At 37.7% G+C, this 16,506-nt stretch overlaps 1 protein-coding gene across 2 annotated transcripts; it reads right to left on the reverse strand.

Moving 5' to 3' along the window:
* Nucleotides 1–2,402: 2,402 nt before the first annotated feature.
* On the reverse strand, nt 2,403–15,429 carry smpdl3b (sphingomyelin phosphodiesterase acid like 3B). Of its 2 annotated transcripts, XR_013817988.1 has the most exons (9): nt 15,218–15,429; nt 12,279–12,492; nt 11,425–11,522; nt 11,198–11,341; nt 9,418–9,587; nt 9,153–9,333; nt 6,895–7,028; nt 3,206–3,912; nt 2,403–2,842 (listed from the first exon to the last, which is right to left on the reverse strand). XR_013817988.1 is itself a non-coding variant. In XM_079836137.1 (8 exons), exons 1-8 carry the CDS (start codon nt 15,285–15,287, stop codon nt 3,550–3,552), a joined length of 1,374 nt encoding a protein of 457 aa, XP_079692263.1. In that variant the 5' UTR covers nt 15,288–15,352; the 3' UTR covers nt 3,158–3,549. The 2 variants fall into 2 exon arrangements, 1 of the variants encoding a protein (XP_079692263.1); XM_079836137.1 differs by lacking the exon at nt 2,403–2,842 and having other exon boundaries at nt 3,158–3,912; nt 15,218–15,352.
* Between the last annotated feature and the right edge of the window lie 1,077 nt (nt 15,430–16,506).

Here is a 16,506-nt window from a genome sequence, read left to right on the forward strand (position 1 = left end):
ATTTACACTAAAATATCTTCATTTGTGTTCTGAAGATGAACGGAGGTCTGACGGGTGTCCAACCACATGAGGGTGAGGAATTAATGACAGAATTTTCATTTTTGGGTAAACTAACCCTTTAAAATGCCCAACTTTACAGCAGAAGAACACATGTTTACAGTCTGGGGCAAATTGTGCTTTTGGTCTATACGGCTAATTTTGCCCTTCATGACGACTGTGAGGGGGGTGAATTATTTTATAACTCATTCGTTTACATTATATAAAGCCTTAAAGTTCTGCATAATTAAGGGCGTGGCCACTTTGAGTGACAGGTGGATTGTCGTTTGTCTGCTGTCTGTTAGACGTCTCGTCACCTCAGCTCCGCCCACGTCCCGCCTCTTTGCCCTTTTTTTGACGCGCTGACAAGATGGCAACGGCCAGCTCGACCCTACTTTGCGCTTGAAAACTGCTTTTCAGAATCCTATGGGTGACGTCATGGACACTACGTCCATATTTTTTTAAAGTCTATGGTAACTGCAAGTATAAATGAAAATCGGCGCGTAGCCCACGGCGTAGAGGCTACAGCGCAGGTCTGACGCAGAAGTATACAGGGTTCCCACGCTTCTTGAAAGTACTTGAATTTCAGACACATGGATTCAAGGCCTGGGAAGTACTTAAAAACAAACATAGGTCCTTGAAAGTGCTTGAATTAAGTATGAACTGCATTTTGTTGGAGTAGCATGGTGCTATTACAAAAATTGGCCTTCATGCGCTGCCAAAGCCGCCAGAACAAAAGAGCGATACGGGAGGAAACGGGGAAAACCTGAAAAAAAGCTGCGTGAGTGGATGGATCATGACCATGTGCAGACAGCTCTGCATAATGAGCACATAACGTGGAGCTTTTTAATGAGCTTAGTGCCAGGGATGTGCAAATTCAGTGATGCTTGGCTCAGTGTTAAGCTAAAGAAAAATGTATTTATCAAAGTTCCAGCGAATAACGCTTAATAAAGTAGTGTTTATCAGTGCAGCGGTCCTGCTGTTCTGCTGTTCCATAAGCGCCATCTACTGTCAAAAGCCCTATTTGGACGGTAATTGTTTCTCGTGGGGTGATAACTGGTATTTTCATCATTGACAGGGGCTAGTCTGTGATTTTTATTTTCATCTGAATGCAGAATGTAAGTGTTTTTCTCCCACCACGTAAAAATCCCCGGCCGAATGACCTACTGTTTTTAGACAAACACCAAAGACGTGTGGTCATTTAATTGCCGTCCGAATCCACAACTCTGAGCTTTCAAGAATATATCACTTCAGAATTCACTGTTTATATCCTTTCTGACCCCTGCAGGGCACCGTACGGTTGCGCTTCACTGTCATTTGGATGCATTTTAAAGATCTAGCCTTTTATTGCTTAAATGCCGGCAAGTATTTACAATATATTTCATCACGCTCAAAAAATAAAAACAAGAAATGCACGTAAACATTTGAAATGGGCCGATATTATGGCAGCAAATATATATTTGTTAAATATAATATATGTGGAGGTCTTAAAAGCCTTCAAATTGATTTTTAAAAAGTTACATGTACAGGTGATTTAATAAATAATTTTGCATATTTTTAATGCCTCACAATTAACTATCTTTTCATTTAATTGGAAAATTCATGTATACAATATTATCTCTATATTTTGATGTTTTAATTAAGTAATGATTTATAAAAAAGTAAACTAAAACTAGTGTGAAATAAATGTTACAAGCAGGAATAAGAGCAACGCAAACGGCATCTCTCGTTAAAACTCACTCGCTCTTGTACACCAGCCTCTTTATTCATTGGATTTTTAAAAATTCAAATGCCCCTAAAATTTTATTTTAGTTGTCAGTTTATGCCTTAGCGTTACTGCGTTAATGATAGACACAGATACAGTAGGTATTTGATATACTGTCCAGATTGGCAGTAACACACCCACCTTTATTGTATTTATTGTGCTTGATTTAAAATAAAAGATGCTTTAAAAAGTCCTTGAATCTGGTGTTCATGAAAGAGTGGGAACCCTGAGTATAACTCAGCCTTTATAGACACTTGATAGCAACCGCCTTTTTCAAGACAAGTAAAAGCTTTAAAAGAATCACAAAAGGGTGTTCCTGATGTACTTCATGTCACAGAATAAAGTGTGAAAATATCCTGAGCTTGTGTTCACCACAGACTCTATTTCAGGCATTTAACCAAAGACCCATTGATTTCAGGACGATGGAAGCTTGTTTCTAGGTTTTGGCCTACAAAATACATCATTCCTGCAGCACTGTATGGTGAAAAACCTTCCGTTTCATGGCGACTTCAACGGGATAGTTCACCCAAAAATAAAAAGTCTTTTATTAACTATCATGTCACTCCAAATTTCTGTTGGGGTCCAAAAAAATATCTTCTTTGATGACAGCCTTTTTTTATTTTTGGGGTTAGACAGATCCATAAATATAAACAAATCATAATATAGGGTCAGATTTACTAACAGCTTGCTCCAGCGCAAACCCTCTTTTGGCTTTAAAAACTACTGTCAGGATTTACTAAAGACGCGCAGTGATAAATTAACGCTGAAAAGGCGTGGACAGGGTTATTTTTGTGGCTGATCTTATTGAATATGCATTTGTAGGAGTTTCCCTTTAGGACGCAACATTTATAGGAGGAGAGTATTTAAATGAATCAAGCAAGTGATTTACTAAGGTTTGCGCTCTTCAATTTACTGGTGTTTGTGCCATTATTTACCACCTAAAAGAAGCACGTCTTAAACCAGCGACGACAATAGTTTTTGTGCGCAAAAAAAAATCAAAATAACACCTTTATCCAACTTGTTCTCGACTTCCGTGTGTGCCTCCACGACGCATGCGCGAGAATATGACGCAGATCCGGCGTTCGGACACATGACCCAGAAGCGATTTGTTTACAAGCAGAGGAAGACGCGCGTGTCTAAGCTGTTGGATTCTACATTGATCGTGCTGTAGGTCTCGGCGTAGTTCTCAAATGGGGCTAAAGTGGCATTTCATGGATTCCCGAACGCTGGCGCTACGTCATATTCTCACGCATGCGTCGTGGAGGCACACACGGAAGACAAGAACAAGTTGGATAAAGGTGTTATTTTGATTTTTTTTTGCGCACAAAAACTATTGTCGTCGCTTCGTAAAATTATTGTAGAGTCACTGTGGTGAGATGGACTTTGTAACGACGTTTTAAGTGCCTTTTATGGGTCTTGGGAGTGTGAATGTACTGAATGCCAATGGAGGCCTATCTGAAGCCTTTCTCAGCATCAGCTTTACACTAAAATATCTTCATTTGTGTTCTGAAGATGAACGGAGGTCTTACGGGTGTCGAACGACATGAGGGTGAGGAATTAATGACAGAATTTTCATTTTTGGGTGAACTAACCCTTTAACTTTGCGCTTTTATGAAATTGCCTTGTTTAGTAAATCTGGCCCCAATTATATAAATAGTAAGAAAAGTTGTTCAGCTACTTTAAATACTGGTGTGAACATGTCACTCACACACCGGTCAGCTGACAATATTAGAGGAATAATGCTGTGGTCAGTTCAAGCACAGCAGGCTCAGCGTCAGAGACAGAAGCAGAGTAATCAGCGCTGGTCCAGCAGAGGCTCCGCCCTCCTTCAGCACACAGCGCTCATAGGCCTCGAAGTCCACCTCCCTCACCGCACACACATGATCCACGCGGCAGCCGGCCTGGCACTCCGTCAGGTCATAACCCACCGAGTTGAACTCGAAGTACTTCTGCAGATAACACCGGTCGCTGGCGATGCGCTCCATCACGCGGTGCATGGAGGCAGGAGAGGCGTCCGGCACATGGAAGGCCTCCGTCAGGCGGTACTCCTTCTCCCAGCGCGCCCGGGCCATGTTTGCGTATGTCAGGTTCAGATAGTAGGTCACTATATCCTTTAGGACCAACAAGTGTACATATGCTTAAAGTTTGTAAGGTGCATCCCAGATATGTGACAACATATACCCCTTTTTCACCAAGGCAGTGCTAGAGCTAATTCAGAGCCAGAGCTAGTCCCAGTTCATAGTTGGTTCGACCGAGGAGCTTTCTAAGAACCGTTTGCTTTTCCACAGGCTGAGAGCCACAACAGAGCCATGTCTTACGTCACTGTTTACGTCTCATCTTTTCTCAGCAACGCTAGCGAGGCAGCGGCAGTGTTGCCAAGTCCACGGTTTTGCCGCGGGCTGTTTTTTCATGTCCGCGGGATAAAGCGACCCCAATTATGTGATATTTAGCCCCGGGAATGCGAATTTTAGTAGGCAACCATGCCAAAACACACATATTTTACCCCCAAAATGTGATTTTTACCGGGGAAGCCCCCCTGATACGCGATTGGGCTTGTTTTGAGTAGCAATTGGGTGGGTTTTGTTGGGAAAACCTGGCAACCCTGGGCAGCGGGAAACACACACACACCAGGCTTGTTCGAGATGCATCTGCACTGCGCAGACCAATCCACGTATGATATATATATATATATATTAGGGATGCAACAATACAGTTAGTCCACGGTTCAATACATACCTCGGTTTTTACCCACGGTTTTCGGTTCGGTTCGGTTCTGATGGCTTGTCATGAACATTTATTGCTATTCTATTCTTAGGCGACAGGAACAGCAAGAGGTTAAAGAGAAAAAAGACTATTTTTTTATTGCAATACTCTTTCTTTATTTTACTTAAAAGAATTGAAAAACCTTACTTAAACTTAAAACTAAACTTAAAAAAACCCTTGTACACATTCCTAGTGTATTGTATAATATAAAATAAATATATATAAAGATTTACACTGGCAGCTCAGAGCTGTACAGCAGCATTTAAGTATGAAATTGAATGAATAAATGTAAAAATAAAACACTACATAGACTTCACTATAAAATATACATTGATTCTTAGCTACTGTATTAGTTTTTCAGTCAAGAGTGAGTGATTTTCTCTGTCTTTTGTTGTTGTATTAACATTAAAGGGATAGTTCACTCAAAACTGAAAATTCTGTCATCGAGAAATGAATACAGGTTTGAAACAATATTAGAGTGAGTAAATAATGACATCATTTTATAGGTGAACTGTCCCTTTAAGGACCGCGTGTTCACTGTCTGCGCTGCTGTCAGTTTAAGACCTCTACACATCTAATATACAGACACGATTGCGATTTTACTTTCACTTTAGACATAACCGATTCGCATAACCGCGAATGAAACCGGCAAGGCTTTAAAATGCATGCAAATAATGAACTTTGGTGATTGTGAATAACTATAGTGTTCTGTGAGTATAACTCTAACACTAACATGTGATGTGAATGTATGTCGCGTTGTTCAGTATTGGGATGGAGGCAAATTATAGAATTTGTAGAAAAATAATGAATTAAATGCGAAACCGAAAAAACCGCAATTCACAAGCGCGTATTGAACCGTGAAGGCCGTACCGAACGGTTCAATATTATATTGAGAATTGTGGCATCCCTAATATATATATATATAAAAACGCATGAGTGAATCAAAAGCATAAGGAGTCATATGCTCTCGCTGGACTCGTTGTCATACGGCGATCAGTCTCTGCACAGCACCGCTGCGAACAAGCCTTCCATCAACAATGCAAACGTTGCGTTACTATTGATTCACATGGCTTTACGATCCTACATCGGCATCAAAACACAACAAAAACACAGCGAATCCAACGCATTCATGCAGTTCGCCTTAATTTGTATAGACGGAGATTACAAACGAGCAGCAGCTGTTAGCTAGCCTGGATGCCAGCCGAACTTAGCCCCGCCCATAACATTTTTACTCGGGCAGTTCGGTCTGGACTTGATCCGTAGAGGAGTAATTATGGCCGAACAGAATCTGTTCGGACCAATGAAATTGTCAGGGTGGGCTTTAGACGATGATGGACAGATGATAAACAGTAACGTAATCATCCACGTCATCAAAGAGCGCTTGGGTTGAATTTGTTCAAATCCTAAACGGAGAACTTGTTCATATATCCATTCACCTTTATTATTTCTATCAGAAATGATGATCGTGTTTGTAAGTACTCTATGTCTCCTTAAATTCTTTTTTTACAACACCGGCAAAGTTCGTTTACACTCATCTTTTTCTTCTAACGCTAGGCTACTTATTCCAGCGTGCGTGCAGACAGGGTTGCCAAGTTTTTACAACAAAACCCGCCCAATTGCTAACGTTCCTCAAAACTAGCCAAAAACAAGCCCAAAAGCTTTCCAGGGGAGTTCTCCGGGAAAAAAAGGCATTTGGGGGGTAAAATATGTGTTATTTTGGAAGGACTGCTGCTAAAATTCGCATTCCTGGGTCTGTATATCACATAATTGGGTCGCTTCAACCCGTGGACTTGGCAACACAGTGCAGTTGAGTTCTGTTGACATTTGACACTAGCGTTATGCGTCGCTCCGTTGCTCTGTTTGGTTGTAGGGCTATCCAATTGAGGTCTTTCCTGGTTGGGTTGAAACACACCCCATAATCACAGCCCAACGGAGCAGATCAGGCTCATATTCGGACTAGAATTGAGTATGACGACGTCAGGCTAGCTGTTGGCTCCATTAGCTGCTATTTCAACAATGGCGGTGTATTCTTTGTCTTGTTGACTCCGCCCCCAGTGCCTGACGTAATCGGTTCTTACTTCTAGCCCTGTTCTAGCCCAGCAATGTTTTGGTGCTACTTAAGAACCACTTTTCCTGGCTCGGAGCTGGGGCTTTGGGTGTGGAAACACAAAGAACTGATTTGAAACTAGGCTCTGGCTCCGATCTAGCTCTAGCTCTAGCTCTGCTTTGGTGGAAAAGGGGTAATAGTGTTGGGTGATCCAGATCCGGCCCACATGTGGTACGCATTGAACGCACTTGTACCAGATCTGATACTATGTTGTGAATCTTACCTTGATCAAAAGTGTTTTGGTGTCATACTCAAAGATGCGGATTCCAGGGTTATTTCCGCCATCTTTCACACCAGGTAATGTTGTTATCCAGGGCGTAACTCCTGGTGTCAGGAACATCGCACTGATTGGAGATCCTGTGTAAAGAGATATGAACAAGTTAGACATCTTCATCATTAAACAATGAAACTGGCCATTATACTGTTGGAGGTTTCACATCTACACTATATTGCCAAAAGTTTTGGGACGCCTGCCTTTACATGCACATCAACTTTAATGCCATCTCATTCTTAATCCGTAGGGTTTAATATGAGTTGGCCCACCCTTTGCAACTCTGACAGCTTCAACTCTTCTAGGAAGGCTTTCCTCAAGGTTTAGGAGTGTGTTTATGGGGATTCTTCTAGAAGCTCATTTGTGAGGTCAGGCACTGATGTTGGACGAGAAGGCCTGGCTCTCAGTCTCCGCTCTAATTCATCCCAAAGGTGTTCAATCGGGTTGAGGTCAGGCCAGTCCAGTTCCTCCACACCAAACTCGCTCATCCATGTCTTTATGGGCCGGTGCTTTGTGCACTGGTCAGTCATGTTGGGACAGGAAGGGGCCGTCCCTAAACTGTTCCCACAAAGTTGGGAGCATGAAATTGTCCAAAATGTCTTGGTGAAGCATAAAGAGTTCCTTTCACTGGAACTAAGGGGCCAAACCCAACCCCTGAAAAACAACCCCACACCATAATCCCCCCTCCACCAAACTGTACACTTGGCAAAATGCAGTCAGGCAAGTACCGTCAGCTACAAAATATGCTAGGGGCCATGACATTTTTTTGAAAATTATCAAAAATGCTACTGCTGACTAGCATTTTTTTCAAAAACAGTCAGTTCATGTGGATTCAACGTGATATTGTTGTGTGATATTATTGAGAACTATGAGAGTTTTGTTCAGTTTTGAAAAATTGGGTGAAATGATCTCTTTACTTTTTGGAGATATGTATGGTTAGTGATGGTTAGTGATGCGTATAAATGTCAGGGTTAAACATTTTGATCATATCGCCCACCCATGAGCAGTTTATCTCAGGAGCTCATTGAAAGTAGCCATGGAATAATACTTTTATACACTCTTAAAAAGGTTCATTATCGACATCGCCAAGAAGAACCTTGAACATTCATGGAAACTTTCCATTCCACAAAAGTTCTTGATAGTAGAAAAAGGTTATTTACTCTAATGCTGCGTTCACACCAAACGCGAATAGAGCGTCTGGAGCGAGTGATTTCAATGTTAAGTCAATGGAAAGGCACGTTGACGCGCGTCTGGAGGTCCTGCGGCGCGATGGACGTGATTGCGAATGACGCGAAAATTTGAACTTTGGCGTCAACCAATCAGGAGCCTGCTTGCTGCTGTCACATGGTAAAGTGACGTAATGAGAAATCCTGCATAATTTTAAAATACTGTTATTGTGCCACAAAATGTAGTTTTAAGACTTTTTCAGGTGAGAATGTCGTTGTTTAAAGCGCAAATCTGTGGTTTATTTATAAAGAGATCCAGTCGATCACCGGGGGCTCATTAACCCGGCGAGAGCAGCCTTTCTTCGGCCAGTCCTTCTGACGTCTGCCGCTGGCTCTGATGTCTCTGTAATGGTTAAACATGAGATATAATTCGTCTTTGCTCTCATGAATCTATCATTTGTCGTCTGTCAAATCGTTTTGACTGAGGGCAAAGAAGTTTCATAACTTTATTTTATTAGGGTATTTAAATATACATGCAGTGAAGATAATGTAGGAGTTGCCTGGACCACATTTGTGTGGCTGTTAATGATTAATATATATTTGTAATGAAAATTAAAAGAGGCAGAGTGGTGTTTTATGACATATTTCTCCTGGACTGTCTTAAACACGCGTCTATTTCGCTTCAAACGCTCGATTTATTTGCGTGTCCAATTCGCTGTGGACGCGCGAATGGATTCAAAATGTTCAAGCGTCCAACTAGACGCGATTTTGACGCTGTATTCACGTTTGGTGTGAAGGCAGCATAAGAAAATAAATGTTGTTTTAAGAAGAGATCGGACGGAAAGATTCTTTGGGGAACCAAAAATAGTTATTTGATGGCATTGTCGATAACACATAATAACTTTAGTCTCTAGTGTGCAAGCCAAAGGCAACTGTAGCAAAGGTTGAAAATGATGCATGGATAATAAAGGAGGGGAAATGCTTTGAGAAATGCATGGCCGGTAGTCCAAAGAGATGCAGAAGATGTAGCATAATGTGCGGTACCCTTTGAACTGTAGAACATGCGGAAGCTGTCGGTGTGGTGATGACCGAAGAACTGGCCCAGGATAACATCGCTGTGCTTCTGTATGAGATCGATGTAGAGCTTATTAAACTCTTTCCTGAACCAGCCCTTGTCTCGCTTCTTCTCAAAAACCCCTGGAGGGACGTGGCCGATAATGTAAACCTGGGTAAAACAGAACAAAGAAACTTTATGACACAATACATGGAGAAATGGCAAAACTCGCTGCATATGTATAGTATAAGTGACCTTCTCGTTATTTTTGGCAGCGTCCTTCAGCACTTTCTCAGCCCAGCTGAACTGCTCTGCGGGGTCTGCGATGTTTTCTGTCAGTTTGTTCTGGTCGTAATAGAGGTTGGTATTGAGCACGATGACTCTGAAGCCAGTTTGATTCAGCAACTGTTCTGTGTAATAACCACCTGTGAAAGACAAGCACAGATATATGACATTCTTTAAAGCTTATTAATTACATTAATAATGAACAAATACGTGTATTAATTGTAAGTTTCTTAATAAAGTTAATGTAAATTTCAGCATTTACTAATACATAATATTGTTTAATGGACCTGGGCTAAAATGAACTATCAATGAACAGTTGTTTTTGTATTATATATAATGTTAACAAAGATTAATAAATGCAAATTAATTGCTCAATGTTAATGTTAGTTAATGCATTAATGTGACCTTATTGTGAAGTGTTAACATTTATAGTGTAATATCACATATATCATATCAATAATATCATATAACATGTCATATAATATATAATTTCATATCAAGCATGTCATGTCATATATCAAATCATATCATATCAATCATGTCATATATCATATCATATATCAATCATGTCATATATCATATCATATATCAATCATGTCATATATAATATCATCAATCATGTCATATATCATATGTCATATATCATATAATATATCATATCATCAATCATGTCATATATCATATCATCAATCATGTCATATATCATATCATCAATCATGTCATGTCATATATCATATCAGTCATGTCATATATCATATATATCATATCATGAATCATGTCATATATCATATATAATATCATCAATCATGTCATGCCATATATCATATAAATCATGTCATATATCATATAATATATCATATCATCAATCATGTCATATATCATATCATATATCATATCATCAATCATGTCATATATCATATCATATATCATATCATCAATCATGTCATATATCATATCATATGTCATATCATCAATCATGTCATGTTATATATCATATCAATCATGTCATATATCATATCAATCATATCATGTCATATATCATATCATCAATCATGTCATGTCATATATCATATCAATCATGTCATATATAATATCAAGCATGTCATATATCATATATGACATGACAGATATGACATATGATATATGACATGACTGATTTGATATGTGACATGATATGCTTGATTTATGATATATGACATGACATGATTGATATGATAAATGACATGATTGATATGATATATGACATGATTGATGTGATATATGACATGATTGATGATATATGACATGACATGATTGATATGATGTGATATATGACATGATTGATATGATTTGATATGGCATGACATGATATATCATCATATCAATCATGTCATATATCATATCAATCATATCATATATCACATCATATCAATCATATCATATCATATATCACATCATATCAATCATGTCATGCCATAAGGCAAGCCGTTTTGATTTTTATTAATTCACAGGATATGAATTCTTGATATCAACAATTCAAATGCCACTAGTGACAATGTTAATTTCTGATATCTTGAATATGATTATTTCTAGTAAGAAAGCCATTTTAGATATCTGAAATTATATTGATATCAGGAATTGAATTCATATCATATATCAAATCAATCATTTCATGTCATCAAATATAATAAACACCCTTCTTCCACCAAACTCGTCCCTATAGTCTGTTAGTGTCAGTGTATTGTTAATCCCGAGCTGCTGTAGTTTATACCTGTTTTAAAGGTCTCTTTGGAGGCAGTGTGCAGCCAGTCATGCCACAGGTTTGCTGTTTGCACATAAATGTTGTTCTTTTCTGGAGGCATTTGGCTCTTTGGATGGTAGTCATGATTTCCCATCGCAGAATACACCTTGGTGTCTGAAGAAATACAGATGTACAATGAATTTCACAAACAAACGAAAACAAAAACAAGCCGTTAGCAGGCCTAACGAAACACGTACGAGGAAAGGCAGCTTTTATGATGTGTGTGAGGTTGCCGATTATTCTCAGGACGGGTTCTTCTCCCAGCTGCTCATTGGGCACATGAGGCGTATCATCTCTGTGGAAAAAAGAGAACAAATATATCAATTAAGTCAGACAGTACAAGTCAAATATTTGCGACTTCTTTATTATTTCCCCCATAATAATATTATGGAAGAATGGGGATTATATCCTATACTATACTTTGTGTGTGCTGGATACTTGTTGGCTGATTTTCTCAATATAATCACACAAAACTGCTCTAACAAAATTCCTTTCAAGAATTTAAAAGCCTTCCCAGACCCGCCGTGTTTTTGTAGGCCTGAAATGAGTTGAATTTTAGCACGTCGTCCTGAAGTCAATGGGGTTTTTTGGTTAAATGCCTGAAATAAGGTCTGTGGTCAACACAAGCTCAAGATATTCTCATGTTTTTGTCTATGAAATCAAATCCATCAGTAATACCCTCTGGAGATTTACAGTTTATAAACTTGCGCTCTTGCAAACTATTCCAACTCAAACTTTCAGGGAAAACCTTTTTAAATAAAGACTGAAAGAGTTGACGCTTTCGCTTAAGGCCTACGTTTAGCTTTCAACTTCTACCGATTGTATTTAGACTTCAAAATTCATGAAAGTGGTGTTTATTTGTGATTATCATGATGAACAAAAGCTGTAAGAATCATAAACTTTCGGTGGTTTCTGCAATAATCCAAAAGCCAATGGAAAAACGCTACAGGCTTATTTTCAAGGGAATCAGGGTGATGCGAACACACACTGATAACACTTTAAACCCCTCTACATTAACATTTGTGTGAGTTCAGAGGGTTTTGGCACAAACCCTGTCCAAATGATGAAGTCCGGGTCGGGCAGGATCTCTCTCATGGCGTTCACTGATGAGTTGATCAGAGCCAATGGGGAGTCACAAGAATAGTCTCCAAATTTGCCTGCATTTGGGGTCGGACGGCCTCCACTAGAAGCACATTTCGATGCCGAGTTACTCCCTTCATCATAAGAAGGATCCCAGTGGAGGTCTGAGATGTGCCAGAAATAACCTGTGGCAAACACAAGCATTAATTATCATAGATATAATAATCAGTCTGGTGATATATTGGGCATCTCAAGCCTACTGAGCTACTACAGATCTCATATAGTCTGTTTGTTGGGATGACTACGTCTCTATGTGGGGGAAAACTTAATGATCTGGAAAAAACATAACTATGACTAAAACATAATCAGTTATTGATATTTGGTTGGTTCGCTCTCGTTTTTGCATGTTGATCATTTCTTTGTATGACAGCTGGACCAAATATTATGTCGGCACATTTTCCTTGCATTATTATCTATATCTGGGTGTTTCTGCAACTAAGGGCACGTTTAAGTCCCAGCAGTGAAATTTTAGATTTATGTTAAAATTTGTTGTAAATATATTCACAGTGCAATTGCACACCTTGACAAAAAATATAATTACTGATTAATGTGATTTAATTAGGGCTGTCAAAAGATTAATCGCGATTAATCGCATCCAAAATAAAAGTTTGTGTTAACATAATATATGTGTGTGTACTCTGTTAATTATTATGTATATATAAATACACACACATTCATGTATATATTTAAGAAATATTTGCATGTATATACTGTATATACATTTATATAATCTATAATATATATAAATATAAATGTTTTATATATAAAAATTAGGGCTGTCAAAAGATTAATCGCGATTAATCGCATCCAAAATAAAAGTTTGTGTTTACATAATATATGTGTGTGTACTCTGTTAATTATTATTTATATATAAATACACACACAAGCATGTATATATTTAAGAAATATTTGCATGTGTATACTGTATATACATTTTTATAATCTATAATATATATAAATATAAATGTTTTTTATATAAAAAATAATATTTTTTTCTTAAATATATACATGCTTGTGTGTGTATTTATATATAAATAATAATTAACAGAGTACACACACATATATTATGTAAACACAAACTTTTTTTTTGGATGCGATTAATCGCGATTAATCTTTTGACAGCCCTAGATTTCATATAATATTATGAAGCATTTATAGCCCAAAACACTATTTTTGTTAATGTCCCACACCTGTGGTCTCAATGTTGAGATACATAAAATAAGCTAATTTAATTACAATTTGACATTATTTCAAATGGAATTGTTTAATATACAGATTCATTTACAGCATCTTAAAATTCTTTGTATTATTTACTCATAATTTTTATGATTTTTTTAAACTAAATGTGCCAGTCCCAGACTTTTGAGTCCTTACCGCAACAATGAAAAAAAGCTTTTCTTATGAAATTGTATCAAACACAAACAAGTCTAGTTTCTATGGAAACAGAAATGATCACTTGAGCACATTGCTGACAGACCTAATACCTCACAAACAAGATACCAAAAAAATAAGGTAAACGTCACCTTTTCTGCTCTAGTATTTATTGTACGTCCTTACCATTCAGCTTAATAATTGTGTATTTTGAACTACATTTTAAAAATAAATGTTTATCACTGTTGAATTAATGTATATTAGGATGCTAAGAGTCAAAACTAATATAGTAGGCATTGCTAGCTGCCAATTAGCTAAAATATTAGCAAAAATGTCATTACCGGAATATGTCTTTACCGCAACAAATGTAGGTGTCGCGGTAAAGACAAATTCAAGGTTTACTGTATATTAAATGACAAATATTCAGTATATTATTAGTACTGAAGTATTTTTTGTTTACTTTTACTGTTGTTCTCTACAGTAGCCTGTTTTTGATTTTGTGGCTTTAACATTGTGTCCTTCCCGACACAAGATGTCATTACCGCAGCACTGCTCTATTTCTATTTTTTTTCACATTTTAATTTGCAAAAAAAATAGTTTAACACTTAAGATGAGATGATTTACACTTTGAAATTGCAACATCTGTCATAAAAAAGTTAAATATGTTATATTTTGTGAATATGGAAACAATTGGCATCTAAGGTTACTGAAACATTTTTACATGTCATAGAAAAAAAGATGAAATTCCCTATTTTGTATATTTTTTTTGTATTTACAAAACCGCATCAAATTTGAAAAAGCCATTTAAATATATGAAATTTTTATAGAAATTAATAAAGAAAAAATTATATTAAGGACACTTTTTAAGAAGATGACCCTTCGATTTTGTGTACATTTTTATGTGTATTACAGACTGCGATGGTTAAAATTTAAATTCATAGAGGTTGATTTTTTTTTTAAAAATTGGGATTGTCAAAAGTGCCCGTAGTTGCAGAAACATCCATCTATACATTATTAACTATGCACAATATGATTACAAAATCTTTAACCAATTAATGTCCCTAGGCTGGACATCACTTTTGGCCACTACTGTAGGTACAATAAATAAATAAATATTTTTGCAACAATTTTTAATAATAATAATACAACTATTTAATAAAAAATAGTTTAAAACAATGCTGACCATATAGGCTAATGTCCACATAGCATGCTCTGTCTGCCGTTTTTTATAGATTTTTTAATCCAGTTTTAATATAATTTCCTCCCACTGAACTGTATTGCAGTTCTTGCATAACAAATTTTACGATTCATTGCACTTTTGCCTTCACATTTCTTCCACGTTAAAAACAACACTCTCTCATGCTTGAATACACTCACAATGGTAAAACACCGTCTTGCTCTTCAATAAACACCATGCTATTAATATGTGCAGTTGTTTTTAAGTTAAATCTAAGCTCCTCAAAGCATTAGAAGACATACCTGTCAACGTTTTACTTCTGCCAGAGACAATAAAAACGTTGAGAAGAATAATTTTCCAAACACATGCCATTGTGAGCTGGAGCGAAGATCCAGGACTCTGATCAGCTGCTATCCTGAGACAGTCAGTCCACGGCCGTCTATAAACTGACAGATAAGATAAGTCAGCTGCAGGAACACACACACATGAAGGCTGATAACCGACGGTCTTCTCAGCGTCCTCCAGCTGTTAGAGAACATTTAATGTGACACATTTGCCAGCCGTTTAGTCAACTTTCTATTTTAGTGCTGCTATTCTGAGGGTTTGACTAGAAGCTACTCCTCGCTGTTCATATAGTAGTGGCTCAACATTGAAATGAAATCTGTAGCTTCATGTATGAACGTTTCCATACTGAACAATAGATTTATAAACCACTCTTTGTAACGATAACCTTTCATACTTTGCATTTTAGTACTGAATAATTGTATTGTACTCAGATTTCCAAGGCATTTTTACAAGTGCAAACTACAACTTGCATTACAAACCTAAGAAATTACAATTATTTGTGCCACCTTTTTTGCTCACTCAAGTATGATTTGGCTAAATAGTACAGTTCAACTTAAATACTCCCTGTGTAGTTTTTACAGATTGTATAACATTCATATTTGGTATTTTCATTCTCCATATACTACAATGTAAAAGTCGTTTTATTCAGCAAGGATGCATTAAATTTGTCACAAAGATCCACTGGAGGCAAGTTGAAGGACCCAAGTGCAGTTTATTTACAATAAAACATAAATCTCAACATAAAACAAAGACTTGACTAGATCCAAACATAAAACAAAGAATAACGAAACTCACCGACAGCGGGTTACAACATTCAATACTTGACAAAGACACATGGCAAACATGAGGGCTTAAATACACACACACAGACTAATGACAAGACAAGTGACACCTGTGAACAGTGATGAGACAATGAACCAATGACAGGACAAGACACAAGATCACATGAGGGCATGGGATTCACATGACACTGAAACATGACAAAACCAGGAAGTGCATGACACTAAAACAAAGCAAGAACATGATAAACTAAAACATGAACAAGGAACAATGAACATGAACCATCACCAAAACACCATGTGACAGATCCCCCCCTCTATGGGCGGCCCCTGACGCCCAAACAACACCAACACTTCAATGGCCTAATAATAAAGAGTCCTAACAAAAAGTCTTGGGGGGCGGTCTTGGGGGAGGGATGGTGGGCCAGGCCCGTGCAGGGACACCGGAGCGTGGGCGGACCTGGACC

This window comes from Gobio gobio (genome assembly GCF_949357685.1).
Source record: "Gobio gobio genome assembly, chromosome: 15".
Taxonomy (NCBI): Eukaryota; Metazoa; Chordata; class Actinopteri; order Cypriniformes; family Gobionidae; genus Gobio; species Gobio gobio.